At 38.1% G+C, this 22,759-nt stretch overlaps 1 protein-coding gene across 4 annotated transcripts in view; it reads left to right on the top strand.

The window, feature by feature from the left end:
* The first annotated feature begins 199 nt into the window (after window positions 1-199).
* Window positions 200-22,759, top strand: part of GALK2 (galactokinase 2) — a 140,896-nt gene continuing 118,336 nt past the window's right edge. For 2 of the 4 annotated variants that reach the window (XM_082620105.1, XM_082620103.1), the window contains exon 1: window positions 10,907-11,068. In XM_082620105.1, coding sequence (XP_082476231.1) covers window positions 10,944-11,068 — 125 coding nt within the window. In that variant the 5' untranslated portion in view covers window positions 10,907-10,943. Of the gene's footprint in view, window positions 401-521; window positions 647-10,906; window positions 11,069-22,759 lie in introns of those variants that run through there. The other 2 variants (XM_082620104.1, XM_082620106.1) reach the window with 2 other exon arrangements.

Raw genomic sequence — 22,759 nt, 5'->3', positions numbered from 1 at the left:
ACAATCCTCCGCGGCTCAGAGGCGTTACTCCCAGCTTCTCCTCGCCTTCCCGTCGGTCTTAGAGGAGCTGAATGTTTCCTCCCGGAACAAATAAGCTCGGCTTCCAGAGGATTCGCTCCGACGCCAAAAGCGATTGCACCGTCCCCTCTTCCTGTGAGACGGTTGGTGCCTTAGCAACTAAACCTAGCAACTAGGGAATCCTCGAGTGTTGCGGATCTCGGCTGAGGGGCCTTGGAAACCTTGCGCTCACAACTAGCAGTTTCCAGCCTCCTGGGCAAGGGAACAGTATCCTCCCTTGCCTGGGATTCTGGAACCATTTCATTCTGGTGAAAGTAAGAGGCAGCTTGGGACCAGCAGCCTTTCGCGGAGAAAAGTCTGACATGCCCATCCTATGTGACAGGTAGTTATTTTTGCCATGATTATCGATGTGCATTTAGCCCACACATTTTGGTGGGTGGTCATGTGATGTTTGGAAACCTTTCAGCAGCACGATTTACACGTAATGTTTGTTATATTTGTAGTCGGCAGAACGACTCTGTGGATATCCCAAATTAGTAAAGTATCAATCAATGGAGGCATCTGAAGTCTTATTCAGTTGTTCAACGAATTATAAACTAACCTTTACTGCCCGTGGGACCGAATTAAGGTAACAGCTAACGACTGTTTTTATAAAAAATGCATTATTGTTGCACAACATCATTAGTAGAATTCGAAATAAAAAATGAAATTGAAATGAAGGGGAAAAAACTGCTTTTCAAACAGCATTTTCCATATAAACTTCTAGTTTTGTCCACTTGAATTCACAAATTTTATATAGCTATAGCACAGATATAATTTCGGATTCTTTCTGCACCTAGTTATGTAACAGCATAGGACAATGTATGCAATATATTGTTGACAATGATTATTTTAATGGCGGCATAATACGCTCTTGGTTGAATGTACCAATGCACCGTAATTTACTTAAGCATGCTATTATTGTTACACATTTTGAATATTGCAACAGTACCACCATTTTAAACAATTCTGGAGCGAGTATCATTGTCACTTTATTGTTTCTTAGGAAAAAGTCCAGAAAGAGGAATTGCAGACTGGATTTTTTTTTTTTTTCCATTTTGGCAGTTACGCAGTAACTGCTTTTTTTTGTTTGCTTGTTCCTGCGGCATGTGGAATCTTAGTTCCCCGACCAGGGATCAACCCATGCTCCCTGAATTGGGAGCGCCAGGGAAGTCCCTGGATTTTTTAGTAATCATTTGTTTTTGTCTTTGTGTTTTTTTAAATAATTAAAAAATTTTTAATTGGAGTATAGTTGATTTACAATGTTATGTTTCAGGTGTACAGGAAAGTGAATCAGTTATACATATATCCACTCTTTTTTTTTTTTAGATTCTTTTCCCATATAGGCCATTACAGAGTATTGAGTAGAGTTCCCTGTGCTATACAACAGGTTATTATTAGTTATCTATTTTATATATAGTAGTGTGTATCCATCAGTCCCAATCTCCCAATTTATCTCTCCCCCTTATCCCCCGGTAACCATAAGTTTGTTTTCTACATCCATGACTCTACTTCTGTTTTGTAAATAAGTTCATTTGTACTGTTTTTTTTAGATTCCACATATAAGCGATATCATATGATATTTGTCTTTCTGTGTCTGCTTTCTTCACTCAGTATGACAGTCTCTAGGTCCATCCATGTTGCTGCAAATGGCATTATTTTGTTCTTTTTTTATGGCTGGGTGATATTCCATTGTAATATGTACCACATCTTCTTTATCCATTCCTCTGTTGATGAACATTTAGGTTGCTTTAGTATATGTGCTGCTGAAGTGGGCACCCTTTTGCCCATTTTTTAATTGGTTGTCTTACTACCATTGAGTTGTAAGTGTTCTTTATACTTTTTGTTGTATTTAAGTAATATTTGCCATACCCAAGGGCACTAAGATTTTTCTCTTTTGTTTTCTTCTAGAAGTTTTACGTAGTTTTAATTCTTACATTCAGATCTATGATATAGTTCAAGTTTAATTTTTGTATATACTGTGAGGTAAATGTAGAGGTTTATATTTTTCTGCATATGGATAACAAATTGTTCCAGCATTATTTGTCAAAAAAAATGATCCTTTCTCTATTGAATAGTCTTGGCAGTTTTGTGAAAGATAATAGACCATTTAATTTCCAACAGAATTTGACCCTTTAAAAGTATATTTTTGATAATTTTATGTTATCCTGTATTATGATTATTTTGTATTTATTCTTTATTAGGCTGAAAGCTCCTTGAGGAACACAATTATTTTACTTACCTCTGAAAGGCAGCATGCTCAGTGAAAGCATGATATATTTAAGCATGATCTAGCATTCATGACTCCCCAGTGCTGGATTGAGACATATGGTTACCCCAAACAAGCTCATGATTTGGCAGCTTTCAGAAAAATTACCTTAAAACATTAAAAAAAATTTTTTTACTACATTTACTTAGGCTGAGCATCGTATGTTAGAAGGGCAGAAAAGGAGGACTCCTTTTGTGTTAGTCAAGATCTGGACAGGAAACTCATAGCATACTGGATGTGGGGTGGGGACGTTAACTGAAAAGAGTTTCTGAAGGAACTACTTATAGAGATGGGGTAGGGTTGAGGGAACCCACAAGGATGGTGAAACACACAGGGACTAGCGACAGGCTGGAAATCCCATTTCTTGAAGGCTTGAAGGGGCAAAGGGAAGAAATGGTTTTACCAGAGCCCAGCAAGAGTGGGAGCCCTAGAGGATGCACCCTCCAACAGCAGCTGTGGTTATAGGGAAACATAGCTACTGTCACAACTATGGCAAAGTTGTGGTAGGGTGTGTGAACTCGTGTGTGTGTGGGGAGTGATAAATATCTCAGCTTCTCTGTTTTACCATCCTCTAATATCCTACCAGTGACCAACCCCAACCGGAAGCCAGAGGGTAAAGGAGCCCAGGTACAGTCCTTAGAGATCAGCTTCCGGGAGGGTAGAGAAGGGTGAAAAATGGATCTAGAAGTCAAATGGGGGGACTTCTCTGGTGGTCCAGTGGCTAAGACTCCATGCTCCCAGTGCAGGGGACCCAGGCTGGATCCCTGGTCAGGGAACTAGCTCTCACATGCTGCAACCAAGAGTTCACATGCCGCAACTAAAGATCTTGCATGCCGCAACTAAGACCCGGCACAGCCAAATAAATAAATAAATATTTTAAAAAAAGTAAAATGAGGAGTAAACAGTACAACATTGTGTCATGCAATCAGCTGTAGCATAAATTACATACTTCACTCAGGGAAGGAATTTTCTCTCCTTCAAAGGCAAATTGCTGACTATCTGCTGTTGTTGGAGCATATCCCTTGATTTTACAAACCAACCTAAATGGCTTATCAAAATGTTATTTCCACCTACATTTAATACCCACTCTTTCCCGAGAGGAGCTCTGATAAATACAGTTTGCATGATCTCATTACATATCCACCTTATAGATTGATGCCCTTGCCTTGTTAGTTGTCCTTTTAATCTGCTTCACTCTCTTCCGATTAAATAAAATGATATATGTAACTACATGGTGTTTACAAAGTACTCAGTACATGTATCATTTTTAACTAAATCAACTACTCATAGTATTCCTTCAGAATGCTCTACACTACAATTACATCTTTTATCTCTAAAATTGTGTAGTGGGAATTACAGCAATTAAAGGATAAAGCAAGTAAAGGATAAGTAGGCAGGCTAGGAGTTTCCATTTTTCACATTGACTTGGGCCTTGGAAAAATGTCTCTTGTAAAATGCACGTACACAATTTTAGCAATGTTATTTGCCATTTTTGTAACTCTAATGCCTATTCATTTTTATTCCCACTCAAAATGGTGACCATACCTCCCTAGTTTTGTGAAATGAACACTTTTTTTTGGGGGGGGGAGCTGCACCATATGAGGGATCTTACTTCCCCGACCAGGGTTGGAACCTGTACCCTCTGCAGTGGAAGTATGGAGTGTTTTTTTAAAATAATTAATTAATTAATTAATTTTTGTCTGCGTTGGGTTTTCGTTGCTGCACATGGCTTTCTATAGTTGTGGCGAGTCGGGGCTACCCTACGTTGTGGTGTGCGGACTTCCCATTGTGGTGGCTTCTCTTGTTGCGAAGCACGGGCTCTAGGCGCCCGGGCTTCAGTAGTTGTGGCATGCGGGCTCAGTAGTTGTGGCTCGCAGCTCTAGAGCACAGGCTCAGTAGTTGTGGCATGCCAGCTTAGTTGCTCTGCGGCATGTGGGATCTTCCTGGACCAGGGCTCGAACCCGTGTCCCCTGCGTTGGCAGGCAGATCCTTTTTTGTTTTTTAACATCTTTATTGGAGTATAATTGCTTTATAATGGTGTGTTAGTTTCTGCTTTATAACAAAGTGAATCAGCTATACATATACATATATCCCCCTATCTCCTCCCTCTTGTGTCTCCCTCCCACCCTCCCTATCCCACCCCTCTAGGTGGTCACAAAGCACGAAGCTGATCTCCCTGTGCTATGCGGCAGGTGGATCCTTAACCACTGCGCCACCAGGGAAGTCCAGGAAGCGAGGAATCTTAACCACTGAACCACCAGGGAAGTCCCTGAGCGCCCTTTTCAGCAAGACGTGTGGTGCGGAGGCAAAGTAGGGAGCTGACACAATTATACTGTAATTCCAAAATTGTTTTTGTTTCTTTTCTTTACTGAAATCAGTAAGTTCTTTCAGTATGTTTTGCATTAATCCTCCTGTGATTCCCCTGTGAGCTAAAGCAACACAGTCTTCAGTTGACAATTGACATAAGTCATCTACGTGCTTAGATGTTATAGGTTGTTTTGACTATCTCAGATTCCAGAGATTGCCTGTTTATCGTTTTTGACTTCTTTTAAACCAGAGCTTTCCCCTATTTCCTTCAGCTTTTTCCTATTTCTCAGAATCTGTACCTATCTTTTCTCTACCCCAGTCTTTCATCCCTACTCTCATTCCTACCCTCAACTAGGGACTTAGTTTGAGACCTCAGTGTTCTGGATTCCGATGAGTTATTAATACTATTACTGCTGCATTATGGCTTAGATTTAGTTTTATGGATTTATCAGAGAATCAAAATTTTTTTTAAAAAAGCTGTTTCTCATTATACTGCAACGTGCTTGGGACTTCCCTGGCGGTCCAGTGGTTAAGACTCTGAGCTTTCACTGCAGGGGGTACAGGTTCGATCCCTGGTTGGGGAACTAAGATCCCACATACCACATGGCATGGCCAAAAAATTAAAAAAAGTAAAAAAAAAAAAAAAAAAGCAACAGGCTTAGATGTTATAAGTTGTTTTGACTAGCTCAGTTTTTTCCTAGAAAAATAAATCCTTGAATTATGCCAGTCACCTGAGATCCCTTCCAAACCTATTCTTAAAAAAGAAACAAATCACTTAAGGTAATAATCATAACTTATTGAGTTGGGCAACACTGAATGGTTATGACAAGATAAGATGTAGAAAATATTGTCAAGTTTGAACAGCCTTGGTACTATATTTAGTTTCTGGGTCAAGACAGTGAAAAGCAAAAACAACATATAGTTTTTCTTGACCACACTCTGTGTTTTTGTTTGTATTTTAGTTCCCCAACCAGGGATTGAAAGTGGACCACGGCAGTGAAAGCACCAGGTCCTAACCACTGGACCACCAGGAAATCCCCATACATATAGTTTTAAATTGGGGCAATTTATCTGCAATTTGGCCCATCTAATATATACTTTAAGCTTGAAATGCAAACTTCTAATTTCAAAATCAAGTTAATCTAAATTTTTGCTCATCATATTTCATTTTCTTGTTGGAATGTGTATTATATGCAGAGTTTGTATCAATTTTTATAGTAAGTTCTTTTATTAAATTTTTATTTGTCATAATAACAGGACCTTTTTGTTTATGTTTATTGTTGTATCCTGAGTGCCTGGAATAGTGCTTAGAACATAGTAGCACCTGATAAACATTTGTTAAGTGAATGAATGCTGATAGAACAATGGATGAAACATGGAATGTAAAGTCTAATGGTGGAGACATAATAGATACAAACATGAATAAATAATTAATGTAATGTCAGATCACCATAACGACAACGAACCAGATTTAGGGAATAGAGAATGACTGGAGGGAAGGTTGGGATGGTTTTTAAAATCTTCATAACAGCTCCATGAAGTAGGTATTTTATCTCCCCTTTATGGAGGAAAAATTTCAGACCTGCCCAGGGTCACAAAGTTAGTAAGTGGTTGAACTACTTTAATCCAAGTTCATTAATGTATTCCTTCATTAAACATTCCTTGAGTGCCTGTTAGACACTGAACCAGAGTCTATAAAACCAGAATAAAACAGTTCCTGCTTTCAAGGATCTTATGGTCTAGATCTTTGCTGTCTAATACAGCATCCACTTCTTTCTAGTTGGAATTGAGATGTGCTGTAAGTGTAAAATATACACTGGATTTCAGAGAATTCCTATGAAAAGGTAAAATATCAATAACTTTTTATATTGATTATATTTTGAAATAATATTTGGACATATTGGGTAGAATATATTATTAAAATTCATTTAGCTTTACTCTTTTTAAAATGGTTATAGAAATTTAAAATTACATATTTGTATTGTAGATTCTGATTGAGTTGGCCTGGGCCCCAGATTCTGCATTTCTAATAAGCTCCAGGTGATGCTGATGCTGAGGATCACACTTTGAGTAGCAAGGCTCTTGACCAGATAGATAAGGAAACACACAAGTAATAACTGTCCTGGTATGATCATTGCTATGACTGGGCAATAAAGGCGCCTAGAGGCATTGTTGTTATTTTTCACTCTGCAACGCATCCTATATTCTGTTAAACCATTTTTGCACACTTTCTGTTCCTTTTATATTGCTTTATAAAAGATCAGCATGCTATATTTAACTACATAAATATACATTTCTCTGAATCATGAGTGTATCTTTTGCCTTTATTTAAAAGATTATATGCTAGAGAGATGTATCTATTGTATATACAGGTGAATAAGGAACATACGGCATATTATAAATAAGACATTAAATAATTATATTATTTACCATAATGAGAAAATACCCAAAATAGGTTACTGAAGTAGATTCTCCCAATTGTGAACAATATTTTTTGATTATATATAAATCAAGATAGAAAGTATTTTCCAGAAGTTGTACAGACTAAACACAGAAATAACATTTTTTTCAGATAAATGATCTGTGATCTTAGAGACTTAGTTTTTTTAAAAAAATAAATTTATTTTATTTTATTATTTATTTTTGGCCACATTGGGTCTTCATTGCTGCGTGTGGGCTTTCTCTAGTTGCAGGAAGCAGGGGCTACTCTTCATTGAGGTGCGGAGGCTTCTCATTGTGGAGGCTTCTCTTGTTGCGGAGCACGGGCTCTAGGCGCACAGGCTTCAGTAGTTGTGGTACACAGGCTCAGTAGTTGTGGCTCAAGGGCTCTAGAGTGCAAGCTCAGTAGTTGTGGCGCACGGGCTTAGTTGCTCCGTGGCATGTGGGATCTTCCTGGACCAGGGCTCGAACCCGTTTCCCCTGCATTGGTAGGCAGGTTATTAACCACTGCGCCACCAGGGAAGCCCGAGACTGTTTTGAAGGTAGAGGAAGGGACAGGGAATAGGAAAAAATTCCTGGAGGAAGTGATTTTTAAGCTGAGACATAAACATATGTAGGAGTTAGCTAGGTCTGTGGACCTCTAACACTCACACTTTTAGTTTTTTTTTTTTAGGCCGCGTCTTGCGGCATGTGGGATCTTAGTTCCCCAACCAGGGATCAGAGATTGAAACCGAGCCCCCTGCCTTGGGAGCATGGAGTCTTAACCACTGACTGCCAGGGAAGTCTCCTACTTTTACTTTGGATCAGGTTTTTGTTTTGTTTCATTTTGGTGTTTGTTTTATTTTGTTTGCTACAATATTTTATCTGAACAGAAACTAATGTCAGTTGAGGAGAAACAATATCAAGTTTGTTAATTAGGTTTCTGTTTAAGAATCTATCAGCCAAATAAATAAATAAATATTAAAAAAGGGAATCCATCATGAAATACTATGTTTGTTTATAATTTAGACTCTAAACCTTATTGTAAGTGTGTCCATATGCAGAAAATAAAGAACTGAGAGGTTCAAGATTTGTGAAAATAAAAATTTTGTAAAATTTAGACATTAAACATTTTCACTATCAGATATATCTAATAAGAACCAAAGTAGTATTTTAAAATTGGCAAAAGAACAATACTTTTTCACTTCATAAGGTTGTTGGGAAGATTTAAAGAGGTAATAATATATGTGAAGTGCTTACTTACATATAAGGAAGCCTGGCATAAGGAAGATAGTATAAGAAGGTAATGTTAATTTTAGCTTTTGGTTTCTATTTTGGGTTCTCTAGCAGTTTGAGAATAGGTTATTTTAAGAGCAGTGTTTTATTAAAATTACAATGTACACATTTTAATTTGTGGACAAAAATTACTAATTGTTTCAATAATTTTTTTTAAGCATACTTCACTGGGGTCTCATCAGAGGTCACACATTCAGAGTAGGCTGGGCTAGGAGTCTAGGACCTGGGTTTTGATTCCAGCCCTTACTCTTTCACTTTGAGTCCATCATTTCAAAAAAGGGAGTTTTGGGCTTCCCTGGTGGTGCAGTGGTTGAGAGTCCACCTGCCGATGCAGGGGGACACGGGTTCGTGCCCCGGTCCGGGAGGATCCCACATGCTGCGGAGCAGCTGGGCCTGTGAGCCATGGCCACTGAGCCTGCGCGTCCGGAGCCTGTGCTCCGCAATGGGAGAGGCCACAACAGTGAGAGGCCCGCGTATCACAAAAAAAAAAAAAAAAAAAAAAAAAAAAAAGGGAGTTTTACTAGTTGCTCTATAAGGTGCTTTCTAGTCTGTATCAGTTTTGCTGAGACTGCAATAGAAATGGATACAAGATCCAAATTAATGATTTGCTATCAGGTTTCATTTAGCAAAGTTAATATTAGGCCATCAAATACACATTTAATAGAAAATATTCTTTTATGAACCAGAGTGTTCATAGTCACTGTTTTCTTTCTTTCTTTTTAAATTAATTAATTAATTAGTTTGTTAATTAATTACTTTATTTATTTATTTTCGCTGTGCTGCACAGCTTGCAGGATCTTAGTTCCCCAACCAGGGATTGAACCCTAAACCTAGGCCCCCGGCACTGAAAGCGCCGGAAAGGAATTCCCTGGCGGTCCCGTGGTTAGGACTCGGTGCTTTCACTGATGGGCCTGGGTTCAATTCCTGGTCAGGGAACTAAGATCCTGCAAGCCTCGGGAACAAGCAAACTGTGTGAAATGAGCTTGTTTGGGATGATTAAAAAAAAAAACAAAACAGCACTTCCAGAGCTTCAAAATTTAATTATTTTTCAATGACCATAAAAGGTATGTTAGAAATATATCTGAATAAAAAATGATCTTTCCTTTTCCATATTTACTGATGTTCCTAAAAGTTTTACATATTTTCTCACTTAAGTTCTCTCCACATTCAAACCTATTTACAGAAGTGACAATGATGTCTCCTCTTACTCAAGAGTAAACCACAATAAGCATCCTACTGGGATCTATTGGGGTTCAAAAAGAGGAGATATAATCGCTTCATTTGAAAGTGATAAGGAGGGACTGAAATAATAGTGAGAAAGTAGCCCTGAGACCAGAGTAACGTTGCTTCCATGTTGTTTCATTTACAGTGATAACTCAGGGATGTGCCAAGGGGCTGCAACCCTTTTAGCTTACCTTTGCTACTGTCAATTCACACTTTAGCCATCATTTCCCCTTTCCCCTTCCCCAGCATACACATATAGAAGTTCTGCAGTGGCAACTTGTTGAATGTCTCTGGGGTATGCCTGTACCCTTAGTGTTTTGGGCATGTTGGCCTAAATTTCCTCAACTAGGAAACCTTGGGATAGGTGTATTGGTAGCTGGCTTCACTTGGGTTTAGTCTCAGCATTCTGAGGTACAAAGTACACTAGAGAGTTAATAGACCTGAAATTTAATTCAAGTTTTGCTACCAATTAACAGTGTGACCTTAGGCGAGTCATTTTACCTTTCAGTCATTCATTCAGCTCATCTTACCTATTGATTAAGAACCAGTGTGCCAAGTACTGTTCTAGGTGCTGGGGATACACAGTTCCTACTCTCAAATTGCTTACCTTCTAGTGGTAGTGATGGTGGAAGTGGTGAGACAGACAATAAATACATAAAATAAATATGCAGAACTTGTGAGAACAATGAAGGAAAGACAACAGTAATATGGTAGAGTGATGAGGTGGGTGGAGGTGGTGTGCTTCTTGAGATAGGGTATCTGGGATTTCTCTAGGCAGCTGAAAAATCAAGGTGTTGAACTGGATGCTAAGAGTATCTTGCAGTTTGATAGACATGTATTTTCTTCTTTTCACTATTACGTATGTTCTAGGAAGGCCCACCAATTCCTCTATTATGGAAATAAATGCAAATATGTTTAAATCAAGCGCCGCATCAATTTTATATTGCCTGATTTTTGAAATAATCCATTTAAGAAGCAATAACTAAATATTTTACTGTGATTGGGGGGAGTTGCTGCTGGTCATTAAAGAAAAAAAAAAAGACCCCTAACTTAATTTTTAAAAAAAAGAAGGAAAAAAAGGCAAACTGAGGTGCCAGGTTGTAATTCTGTGCTCAGACGTGCCCAGAGCCCAGGGCGCAGAAAGAAAACCTCGGCTTTGCTCGGATCAGGGGCTCCTGCGCGCCCCGGGTCCCCGGGGGCTCAGAGCAGCACGGTGGCAGTACCTGACAGAGGCTGGGAAGGCTCCGAGCCTCAGAGCCCAGGGAGGAGGAGCCACGGGCGGGGCCGACTGGAAGCAGCCACCTCAGCGAAGAGGCAGGATTTCCGCGGAGTAAGTGCCGGCGTCGCCCGGAAGAAAGGGCTCCTGCTCCAGATGTCTCGTGATTACCTCGGAAGCCTTGCTTCGCCGGTTGAAACTGCAGAGATAAAGAAAGATGAGCGAACTATGGCTACGGAGGGCCCTGCCGTGCGTCGAGTCCAGGTGGCAGAACATCCCAGGTGGGGGAGAGGAGATGCCGCGCTTTGGGATCCCTTGGGTTGGATAGATGTAGATGGTGTCAGGCCTTTTGGCCCTTCACTGAGGCGCAGCTTTTTGCCCCCGGGAGCAGAAAGAATCTTTGGGATATTATAAGGCCACTTGGCTGGACTTGCAAGAAGACCGCGCCGCAAGCACTGTTCAACCTTGTGTGTCTTGCTTCATCCATGCAGATCCTTCTTTTACCTTTTTCTTGCAGAAGGGTGGGACACTCTGCTGGGCTTTAGCAGCAAAACCCAAATTAACTTTGAATCTCTTCTTTGTTTTGCCTGCTAGCCGATAGTGCTTTTTAAAGTCCCCTTTCTAAAATATTCATTGAAAACAATCAAATACACCAAAACAAAAACAAACAAAAAACGACCCCCCCAAACAAAAAACCCCTTTGGTCTCTGCATCCTTTTAAACAAATCATGTAATCTATGCCTTGTCACGTAGGGAATTAATCTGCTGCCAGTAGCTAGCTACGGAATAACTAACAGCTTAAGTGATAGCAAGTGGAGGATATTTTCATTTGAGGGCATCTTGCAAATACTTCGTGGAAGTACTTCTTTATGACATAGGACAGAAATCTCATAGAATGAAGCCTCCACCTGCTGTGTATTAGCCCTATAGCTTTTCTAAGGTTGGCTTTGCTCCCCCTTTGCTGTTTCTAAGTTTTTTTCCCTGTTAACTTTTTTCTCTAAAATTGTCCTAAAGTTCTTCCTACTTCCTGGTTTATGACTGTCACATGACAGTCGACAATATTACAGCTTACTGAAACTTGCGAATGCTTTTTCACCCTTGAGCCAGCAAACAGTGGGTCTTTAGTTACCAGAAAGAAATGTAATTTTTTATTATGGAGACCAACACGGCCTTAGACTACTCATGAATGTCATATATTCTTCTGTTTCCATTTTATGCCATTTTAGTCTTAATACTCAATATTTCTGTAGTTACCCTGTGAGAAGGGGGATTATGGCAACATATACTAAAAGTGAAGAATTGTTTACTTAATTTCCTTAAAGTTGTTTCTTACCTTTACAATATTTATTCCTGCAACAGATATTTATTGTTAATGTTTAGTGTTCTGTGCTAGCTACAGAAGAGCTCATATAATAGTCAGGTAAGTGTGCACTTTGCCATTTCCTTTTTTTTTTTCACTTAATACAGTTATTAACTTCAAGCAATGTTTCAGCCACTTATTCATTTTATCAGGGGTGAGTTCAGTTAAATCTAGATAGTATATCTATAAACCCACCTTACTTGTCAGATGCTGCAATATGCTGAAAGGGGAAAAAAATGCATGAGGGCCCCAAGATCAGACTGTCTTTTTTGGAACCCCTGCTCTTTCTGCAGGATGCTGTTGACTGAAAAAAATACACAAGAGAGTTGTTAAGTTTTATTTGGGGGACTTCCCTGGTGGCTCAATGGTTAAGAATCTGCCTGCCAATGCAGGGGACACAGGTTCAATCCCTGGTCCAGGAAGATCCCACATGCTGCAGAGCAACTAAGCCCGTGTGCCATGACTACTGAGCCTGAGCTCTAGAGTCTGCGAGCCACAACTACTGAGCCGATGTGCTGCAACTACCGAAGCCCATGTGCTGTAGGGCCCACGTGCTGCAACTACTGAGCCCACAGGCTGCAACTACTGAAGCCTGCACACCTAGAGCTTGTGCTGCACAACGAGAAGCCACCGCAATGAGAAGCCCGCGCACCACAACAAAGAGTAACCCCCACTCGCCGCAACTAGAGAAAGCCCACGTGCAGCAAAACAATGCAGCCAAACAAATAATAACTAAATAAATAATTTAAAAAAACATAATATTAAAAAAAAGTTTTATTTGAGGCAAAATGAGGACTATAGCCTGGGAAGCAGCATTTCAGATAGCTCTGAGAAACTGCTCTGAAGAGGTAGGGGGGAATATCTGTATATATGTGATTTTGGTGAAGGGGGACATATGCAGTCAAGCACACATTTTTGCAGAAGGTTGCTGATAGTCACAAGGAGCAGATGTCACCATGAAGGATTTTAGTGCTTTTCTAGATATGAGGAGATGCAAGAATTGGGCTCTTAAAATCTTCTCCTGATGATATCTAACTATCTGAAGGCCTGTTCTGCTGGTTTTTACCAGAGCACAGAGTGCCTCATTCCTGATTTCTACCCTGAACTCCTTTCAGGATGTGTTGAAGGTCAGCAGTCACAGCAGCTTGTGATTTAATCCTTGTAGAGGTAGATGGCAAGTGCCAATTTTTAGTTGGCAGTGCCTCTTCAGCTCCACAGAACACATGACCCTCTGAGTAAAGGGACTAGTCAACCACGTTATATATTTTATTTAGTAAACAATTTCTTTTTCATTCATTTAAAAAAATCAACTAGAAATAGAAACTCTAATTTTTTTTCTGCATCCCAGTCTTGCACCCTGTACTGTAAGACTACTTCAGATTCCACTGTTCTTTCTTTGCATTCTTAGCATTCTTAGCATTTCTTTGCATTTAGAACCACTGTTCTAAATTTCTTTGCATTCTGTTCCTTCTCTTTGGGATTAAGTTTTTAACTGTTGGATTATTATTATTTTTTTGGTTACAGCTTTATTAATATGTAATTCACATACCATACAGTTTACTTGTTTAGATTTTACAATTAAATGTTTTTTGGTGTATTCACAGGATTGTGCAACCATCACCATAATCAAAGTTAGAACATTTTCATCACCACCCCTCCCCCCTCCGCATCAAAGAACCCAGCATCCCTTAAGCTATCACCTCCCCAATCCCCCGAAAGCCCTAAACAACTGCTAATGTACTTTTGGTCTCTGTAGATTTGCTTATTCTGGACATTTCAAATAAATGGAATCATATAATGTATTTTTTTTGTGACTGTCTTCTTTCACTTAATATAATGTTTTCAAGGTTCATCCATGTTGTAACATGTTATCAGTATTCATTCCTTTTTATGGTTGAATAATATTCCACTGTATTGATATACTACATTTTGTTTATCCATTCATCAATTGATGGGCATTTGGGTCATTTCCACCTTTTGGCTCTATGACTAATGGTGTTGTATAAACACATTCTTAATATGAAAGATTTGGATTATTTAAAAGTGTATTCAGTAAAGCCTGAGAATTGCACAGTTCTTTTTCTCATAATCTGATTCTTATCCTGGGCTGCCAGTTCTCACTTCCCTTCTTAGAAGCTTGTTTTGTTTTGTATCCTTGTAATATCATTGTATTCTTTCTTTTTATTTTTTTCTTTTGCGGTACGTGGGCCTCTCGCTGTTGTGGCCTCTCCCATTGTGGAGCACAGGCTCCAAACGCGCAGGCTCAGCGGCCATGGTTCATGGGCCCAGCCGCTCCGTGGCATGTGGGATCTTCCCGGACCGGGGCACGAACCCATGTCCCTTGCATCGGCAGGCGGACTCTCAACCACTGCGCCACGAGGGAAGCCCAATACCATTGTATTCTTTTGGTGTCATTGTATCTTTATAATATCATTGTTAACATTTTTTTGTGTGTGGGTTCTTAGTTCCCCGACCAGGGATGGAACCTGTGCCGCCTGCATTGGGAGCACAGAGTCTTAATCACTGAGCCACTAGGGAAGTCCCATTGTTAACATTTTTTTATAAAAGTTGTATTATATTCATATAAGTGGAATCATATTTGGTTTTCTGTAATTTACTTTTTTTCACTTAATAATATTTCTTAGAGATTCTGGTATATCACTCCATACAGATATATTTCACTTTTTAAGGTCTGAGAGTATTTAATAGTATGAATATCATTATTTAACCACTCAGTTATTAGAGTGTACATTTAAGTTGCCAATTTTTCACTCACAAACAATACTGCAGTAAAAATCTTTATACATTTATCCTTGAACATTTTTTATGTTTCTTTAAGCTTGTTCATGAAAATGGAATCTATGTCAAGGATAATGCACATTTAAAATTTTGATAGTTTTAAAAAATAAAAATAAAATTTTAATAGTTGCTGCCAAATGGCCCTGAAAAAAAAATATTATTAGATTGTTTATTTCTTGTTAGTTTTTAGGAACTCTTTATGTATGTATTTTTTGTATGAGTGTATATATTTTTGGATAAACTCATTTGTTGTTTTATGTATATTATATACATTATTCCCAGTTTAGCAATTTTCCTTTGACTTTATGATGTTTTTTGTTGTATAGACAGTTTATATTTTATGTAGTATGTTACAGTGTTGAATGATAGCACCCTTGTCTTGATTCTGATATTAATGGGAAAACTTCTAATATTTTTGTCATCAAATATGGTGTTTGTTATTTCTGGCAAGTATCCTTTATTAAATTAAGGACATTTTCTTCTAGCATGTTAAGAGCTTTTTTTTTAATTTAAAATTTTATTAAAAAATCAGGAATGGCTGTTTAATATATATATACACATATATATGCATATTTTGAGAGGATCATGGAGTTATAGAGTTTTCCCTTTTATTCTGTTAGAATAGTGCATTTAATCAACATATTTCCTGGTACTCTCTTTATGTTCCTGGAATAAGCTTTGGTCACATATATTATAAAATAATGTATGTTGGATTAAATTTACCAATATTTTATTTAGAGTTTTTGTACCTATTTTCACAAGTGAAAGTAGCCTATAGTTTGCTTTTGGGGGCTATTTTTAAAAATTTATTTATTTTTATTTATTTACTTATTTTTGGCTGTGTTGGGTCTTCACTGCTGCACGTGGGCTTTCTCTAGTTGCAGTGAATGCAGACTACTCTTCGTTGCAGTGCGCAGGCTTCTTATTGTAGTGGCTTCTCGTTGCAGAGCATGGGCTCCAGCATGTGGGCTTTAGTAGTTGCGGCATGTGGGCTCAGTAGTTGTGGCTCGTGGGCTCTAGAGCACAGGCTCAGTAGTTGTGGCACATGTGCTTAGTTGCTCTGCGGCATGTGGGATCTTCCAGACCAGGGCTTGAACCTGTGTCCCCTGCACTGGCAGGTGGATTCTTAACCACTGTGCCACCAGGGAAGCCCTTGGGAGCTATTCTTGTTATGTGTTAGCATCTGGCTTATACTATTCCCAAAATGAGATGGGAAGGCTTTCCACAGTTTCTTTTGTTAGAACCATTTATGAAAAAAAAAAAGATCATTGTTTTTAAGGTCTTACAGAACTAACTAACTCATAATATTTTCTGGGCCTTGTTAAGGGGATTATTTCCACGATGTTTTATGTTTCTTTTTTCTGTTTCTCTGTCCTGTCAAAATCGATGGGGGAGGAGGAATTTTAATCCCTCAGTGGGCAGTGGGAGCTTACTTTGTGGGCTCCTGTGTCCTTCTGACATGTTACTGTCATTGTTTGAGCACTTCTTTACTTTCTGGCACAGCAGTATGTTCCAGGATTGTATTAAACCCTCTCTGCTCCAGCTCTGGCATTATTTCTGCAAAGACTTCTGATTTCTTTTGAAACCAAGATCTGAGCACTAGGGATGCTCATTGCTACTGGGATGTTAATGCTTCTAGGCCATCTCAACGTTTCACTTTGCATATTTCTTTTTCTTTTCTTTTTTTTTTTTTTTGCGGTACGCGGCCCTCTCACTGCTGTGGCCTCTCCCATTGCGGAGCACAGGCTCCGGACGCGCAGGCTCAGCGGCCATGGCTCATGGGCCCAGCCGCTCCGCAGCATGTGGGATCTTCCTGGACTGGGGCATGAACCCATGTCCCCTACATCAGCAGGCAGACTCTCAACCACTGCGCCACCAGGAAAGCCCTGCATATTTCTTATAACAAAATATTTCTGGAAATCACTTGAGAAAAATTTCTAGAAACTATATTCTTTTCTAATAGTTTCATATTACTTCATTTTGTAAATAGTCCATACCTTATTTAAGCATTCTCCTATGTAAGAGTGTTTAGGTTGTTTCTAGTGTTTTGCAATTGCAAACAATTCTGCAATGAATAATCTCATGAATATGTATTTTCATATTGCTGGAGAATACCTTCAGGGTAAATTCTTAGACATAGGATTGTTGGGTAAAAATTAGTGCCAATGGGGGCTTCCCAAGTGGTGCAGTGGTTCAGAATCCGCCTGCCAATGCAGGGGACATGGGTTCGAGCCCTAGTCCGGGAAGATCCCACATGCTGCAGAGCAACTAAGCCCGTGCACCACAGCTACCGAGCCTGCGAGCCACAACTACTGAGACTGCGCACCACAGCTACTGAAGCCTGTGAGCCTAGAGCCCATGCTCTGCAATGAGAGAAGCCCACACACAGCAATGAAGAGTAACCCCCGCTCACCACAACTAGAGAAAGCCCGTGCACAGCAACGAAGACCCAACACAGCCAAAAATAAATAAATAAAATACATTTATAAAAAAAAATTAGTGCCAATATATTTTTCTTAGATATTGCCCAATTCCCCTCCAAATGTGTTGTACCGATTTGCATTCCCAACCCAATGTAGAAAAGTGCCTGTTTCCACAGAACCTCACCAACAGAATGTGTTGTTACTTTTTAATTTTCACAATTCTTATAGTATCTTGGTGTAGTTTTAATTTGCATTTCTCTAATTTCATGTGTTTAAGGTCCATTTATGAACTACTCTTAGTATGGATTTTCTGTTCATATCTCTTGCACATTTTTCTATCTGGTTTTTGGTTATTTTTCACTCAGTTTTTGAGTTTTTTAAGTTGAAGTATAGTTGATTTACAATACTATATGAGTTTCAGGTGTACAACATAGTGATTCAATATTTTTATAGATTATATTCCATTTAAAGTTACTACAAGATAATGGCTATATTTCCCTGTGCTGTGCAATATATCCTTGTTGCTTATCTATTTTATACTTAGTGGTCTGTATCTCTTAATCCCATAGCTCTTGCCCTCCCCTTTCCCCACTGGTAACCAATCATTTGTTCTCTATATCTGTGAGTCTGTTTCTGTTTTGTTATATATATTCGTTTGTTTTACTTTTTAGATTCCACATGTAAGTGAAAATATTTGTCTTTCTCTGACTTATTTCACTAAGCGTAATATTCTCTAGGTTTATCCACATGGTTGCAAATGGCAGATTTCCGTTCTTTTTCTGGCTGAGTAGTCTGTTGTGTGTGTATGTATGTTTGTGTGTATGTATATATAGGTATATATATATATCACATCATCTTTATCCATCATATTCATCAGTTGATGGACCCTTAGGTTGCTCCCATATCTTGGCTATTGTAAATAATGCTGCTATGAAAGTAGGTTATCTTTTCATTTTATTGATGGTTTCTTTTGCTGTGCCAAAGCATTGAAGTTTAATTAGGTTCCGTTTGTTTATTTTTGCTTTTATTTCTTTTGCCTTAGGAGACAGATTCAAAACAATATTGCTACAATTTATGTCAAAGAATGTTCTGCCTGTGTTCTGTTCTAAGAGTGTTACGGTTTCAGAGTTTTTTTTTAAATATAAAGAATATATCTGTAACATGTTGTAAATATTTTCTCTTAGTTTGCTAGTTTTCTTTTGACTTTGATTATAACATTTTCTGTCATGTAAATGTTTTAAAAAATCTTTATATAGTCAAATTTGTCAAGTTAAAAAAATTGCCTCAGAATTTTGAGTCATAGTTAGAAAACCTCTCCCCTATGTTGAGTTATACTGAAATTCATTTGTTTTCTTCTAGTGCCTGATCCATTTGGAGTTTATTCTTGTGTAAGAGAGAGTCCTAATTTTATCTTTCCCAAAAATTTAAGCAGTTGTACTACCACTGTTTATTAAAAAGTTAATCTTTGCGTTGTGATTTGAGATGCCACTTTCCTCATACACTAAGTTTCTGTATGTACTTGTATCTATTTCTGAACCTTTTATTCTACTGAAGTCTGCTTGTCTATATATGTGCTGGTACCTCACTGTTGTCATTACAGAGGCTTTATAGTATGTTTTAATGTTTGGTAGGGTTACTCTGTCCTCACAGTTGTTCTTTTTTAATGTTTTCCCCACTATTCCTGCATATTTGTTTTCCACATGATTTTTTGTATCAACTTGTCTACCTCTATAAGAAAACCTTGTTGGTATTTTTTTGGGGGGGTTGCATTAAATTTATAAATTAACTTGGGATTAACTATCCTTATGATGTTGGGTCATCTTATCCAAGAACAAGGGATGTCTTTCCATTTCTTTGACTCTATTCTATGTCTTTCAAGAGTGTTTAAAGCTTTACTTAAATAAATTTTGCACATTTCTTGTTAAATTTATTCCTAAATATTTAGTCTTTTCTTGTTGCTATGAACAAAGTTTGCTCTACCATTATAGCCCTAATTGGTCTTGTTTTTGCACATGAAGGGTATTCATGTTTGAGTATTCATTTTATATCCTGCTATATTTGTGAATTCTTTATTATTTAAGTTGGTTTTATTTATTTATTTTAAATAACGTGAAAATCAATTCCCAGCAGTATCATGGATGAGCTATCTTTTATTTTTATTTTTTAAAAAATTTATTTATGTATTTATTTGATTTTTGGCCATGTTGGGTCTTTGTTGCTGCGCACGGCTTTCTCTAGTTGTGGTGAGCGGGGGCTACCCTACATTGCGGTGCGTGGGCTGCTTATCGTGGTGGCTTCTCTTGTTACAGAGCACGGGCTCTAGGCACGCGGGCTTCAGTAGTTGTGGCACGTGGGCTCAGTAGTTGTAGCTCACAGTCTCTAGAACGCAGGCTCAGTAGTTGTGGCACACCAGCTTAGTTGCTCCATGGCATGTGGGATCTTCCTGGACCAGGGATTGAACCCATGTCCCCTGCATTGGCAGGCGGATTCTTAACTACTGTGCCACCAGGGAAGTCCCTAAGTTGGTTTTATAATTGATTCTCTGGGACTCTCTTGGCGTCCTACTATATTATCTCCAAGTAGAGATAGTTTTACTTCTTTTTTGATTCTTGATTTCTCTTGTCTAATTGCATTGGCTGATACCTCCAGTATTGTGTGGATTAGATGTGGAGATAGTAGAACTTTTTGTCTTGTTTTTGATCTTAGTGGAAATGTCTCTAGAATTTCCTCATTAATTAGCTTTGGATTTAAGACTGAGATATATGTAATCATGTTAAGATAAACATCTTTGGGAATAAATTTTATTGGGAGCTTTTTAACACCTATGGAAGTAGTCCTATAATTTTTTTCTCCTTAGATTTATTATGATATATTATTTTAATGGATCATCTTAATATTTTCAACTTTTCATTCCTGGAGTTAATGCCACTTGATATGAATTATTTTCTTAATATGGTGCTGCCTTATGTTTACTAATATTTTATTAAGTACTTTTGTATTAATATTCAAGAGTGACATTAGTCTGTAGTCGTATTTTCTTGGACTATCTTTATCTGGTTTAGGTATCAATGTTACACTTGCTTCATAAGAAGAATTAGACCACTTTATTTTATTATTTTATTTTATTTTATTTTTATTTTATTTATTTTATTTATTTATTTATTTTTTTGCGGTACGTGGGCCTCTCACTGTAGTGGCATCTCCCGTTGCAGAGCACAGGCTCTGGACGCGCAGGCCCAGCAGCATGGCTCACGGGCCCAGCCGCTCTGTGGCATGTGGGATCTTCCCGGACCGGGGCACGAACCCATGTCCCCTGCATCGGCAGGTGGACTCTCAACCACTGCGCCACCAGGGAAGCCCTTCTTTATTTTTCAGTGCTCCGGAACAACTCATGGAGTATATGGGCTATCTGATGTTCATGCTTGGGCAGAACTCTCTTGTAAAACATCTGAGCTTAATGCATATATGTGAGGTGGTTCTTTGATGACTTTATTTCTTCTTTGGAAATGGATCTGTTTTTATAAATTGTATTGCCTTAGGAAATTATCCATTTCTTTAGGATTTCTGTTGTGGCCATACCACAGAAACAGGATGGATTCCCACCCCAAAATTTGGTTTGGATGTTGAGACTGATAATACCACATGAACAAGAGGGTATGAAAAGTTTATTACTCACATAATGAGGCTTTCTGGGGAGGGCAGAGCAGGCCACCCAAGCTGGCCAAAAATGGCTTGAGAGAGCAAGGAAAGGAGACTAGCTTGAGGTTTTTGTAGTGGTTATGAGATGGAACTGGTGTGCTGTGGTTTGGTTGGTGACAAAAGAGAGAGCACCTGGGCTTTTTTATCCACTTGCTTGATATGAGGCAGAAGGGGAAAGAGGAAGAGTTGAAGCTCAAAAGCTGTAAGTAAACATCAAAAAATGGAGTCAGTTTCTTTATTACAGTTTAAATTTATTTGGATAGAGGTCTACAAAATAGTCTCATGACTTTTAAAATTTCTTTTGTTTAATGTTATCTCATCCTTGTTATTTCTTATTTTGTTTATTTATGCTTTATCAGCCCCATTTTCTTAATTCATTAGCTAGTGCCTTGTCTATTTTGTTAATTTTTCCCCTAAAAACCCAGGGTTTAATTTGTTAACCAGGTCTACTGTTTTTCTACTCCCCATATCATTACTTTCTACTTTTGTCTTTTTGAGTCTTTCCTTACACTTTCTTTTATTGATGTGACTGATATATATGATTTCAACTTAGTCATTCTATTTTATAATTTGGTGTTATAATGTAGTTTCTGTGTTTATTTACTGGTTTATCTATCTGTTTTTGAAATTTCTTTGGTAGTTAGGAAGATTGATATTTTTGTTCTGTTGGTTACTTTTGTATTTATATATCTTTTTAATGCCCTGAAAAAGCAGGGGACTTTTCTTACTTCACCTTTTACTATCTGCTTTGTCAGTTTATTTTTCTCATATAAAAACATGAACCTTTTAAATAATTCTATCTAGAATCTGATGGACAAATAACCTAAGTTGTTTCAACCCTCTCAATAAAATGGAAGATACAAGGCAGAGAGCAACAAGATTTATCAATATCATCATAAAAATCACCCTAGTGCTCTAATGTCCTGATGTAAACTAAACATTTAATTACCTACCATCTTTCATTGCTTCTAGTGGATTCTTATTCATATGCTGCAGAGTAGAAACAGTACTGAACCAAGGAGTCAGAAGCTTATAATAACTGCCATTTACTGAACAAGTACTTCATGCCAGCCCTAGGCTAGACACTCTTCCTACAATACCTTATTTAATCTTCCAAATAACTCAATTCATATTTCCACCCCATATAAAGGTGAATGAGGTTAAGGAATTTCATCACATGGTCGAGAATGGGTTTGAGCCCAGGTCTACCTGACTACACAGGTCACAGTCTCCCTGGGGCACTTTTTTTCTAGGAGTTTAATAATACTTTTTCATATGCCTGTGTCATAACTTTAAAAAATTTGTCGCTTTGTCATTCTTAATGGTATCTTTTAAGTTTTTGATTGCCTATGTAGCAATCAATGAGTTTATTTTCATCTTTTCTTCTTCTACACCTCTCATTTTTAAATGGATGTACTTTTTCTTTCTAGTGGTGGTTTTAGATTAATCTTAGTTTGCTCTTTTCACTCAGTTTCTTTTTCCAGTGGCTCGCAATGTTTTGCCTCTTTCTTTCATTTAAAGTTTATGCATTCTCTTCTACTTATAACAAAGGTACAGTTGTCTAGTTATAATAAAGAAATAAAAATATCGCTTATTCTTTCTTGTTCTAAATTGTTTTGGAGGATATATGGGGAAAATCAGATTTAGGCAGCTATCATTATCCACATCTACTTGGGAGTCCAGTAAATCTA

The sequence above is a fragment of the Mesoplodon mirus genome, assembly GCF_964341445.2.
Source record: "Mesoplodon mirus genome assembly, chromosome: 4".
Classification (NCBI taxonomy): Eukaryota; Metazoa; Chordata; class Mammalia; order Artiodactyla; family Ziphiidae; genus Mesoplodon; species Mesoplodon mirus.
The sequence above is the reverse complement of the archived record's forward strand: the minus strand, read 5'-3'. Positions and strand labels throughout refer to the sequence as shown.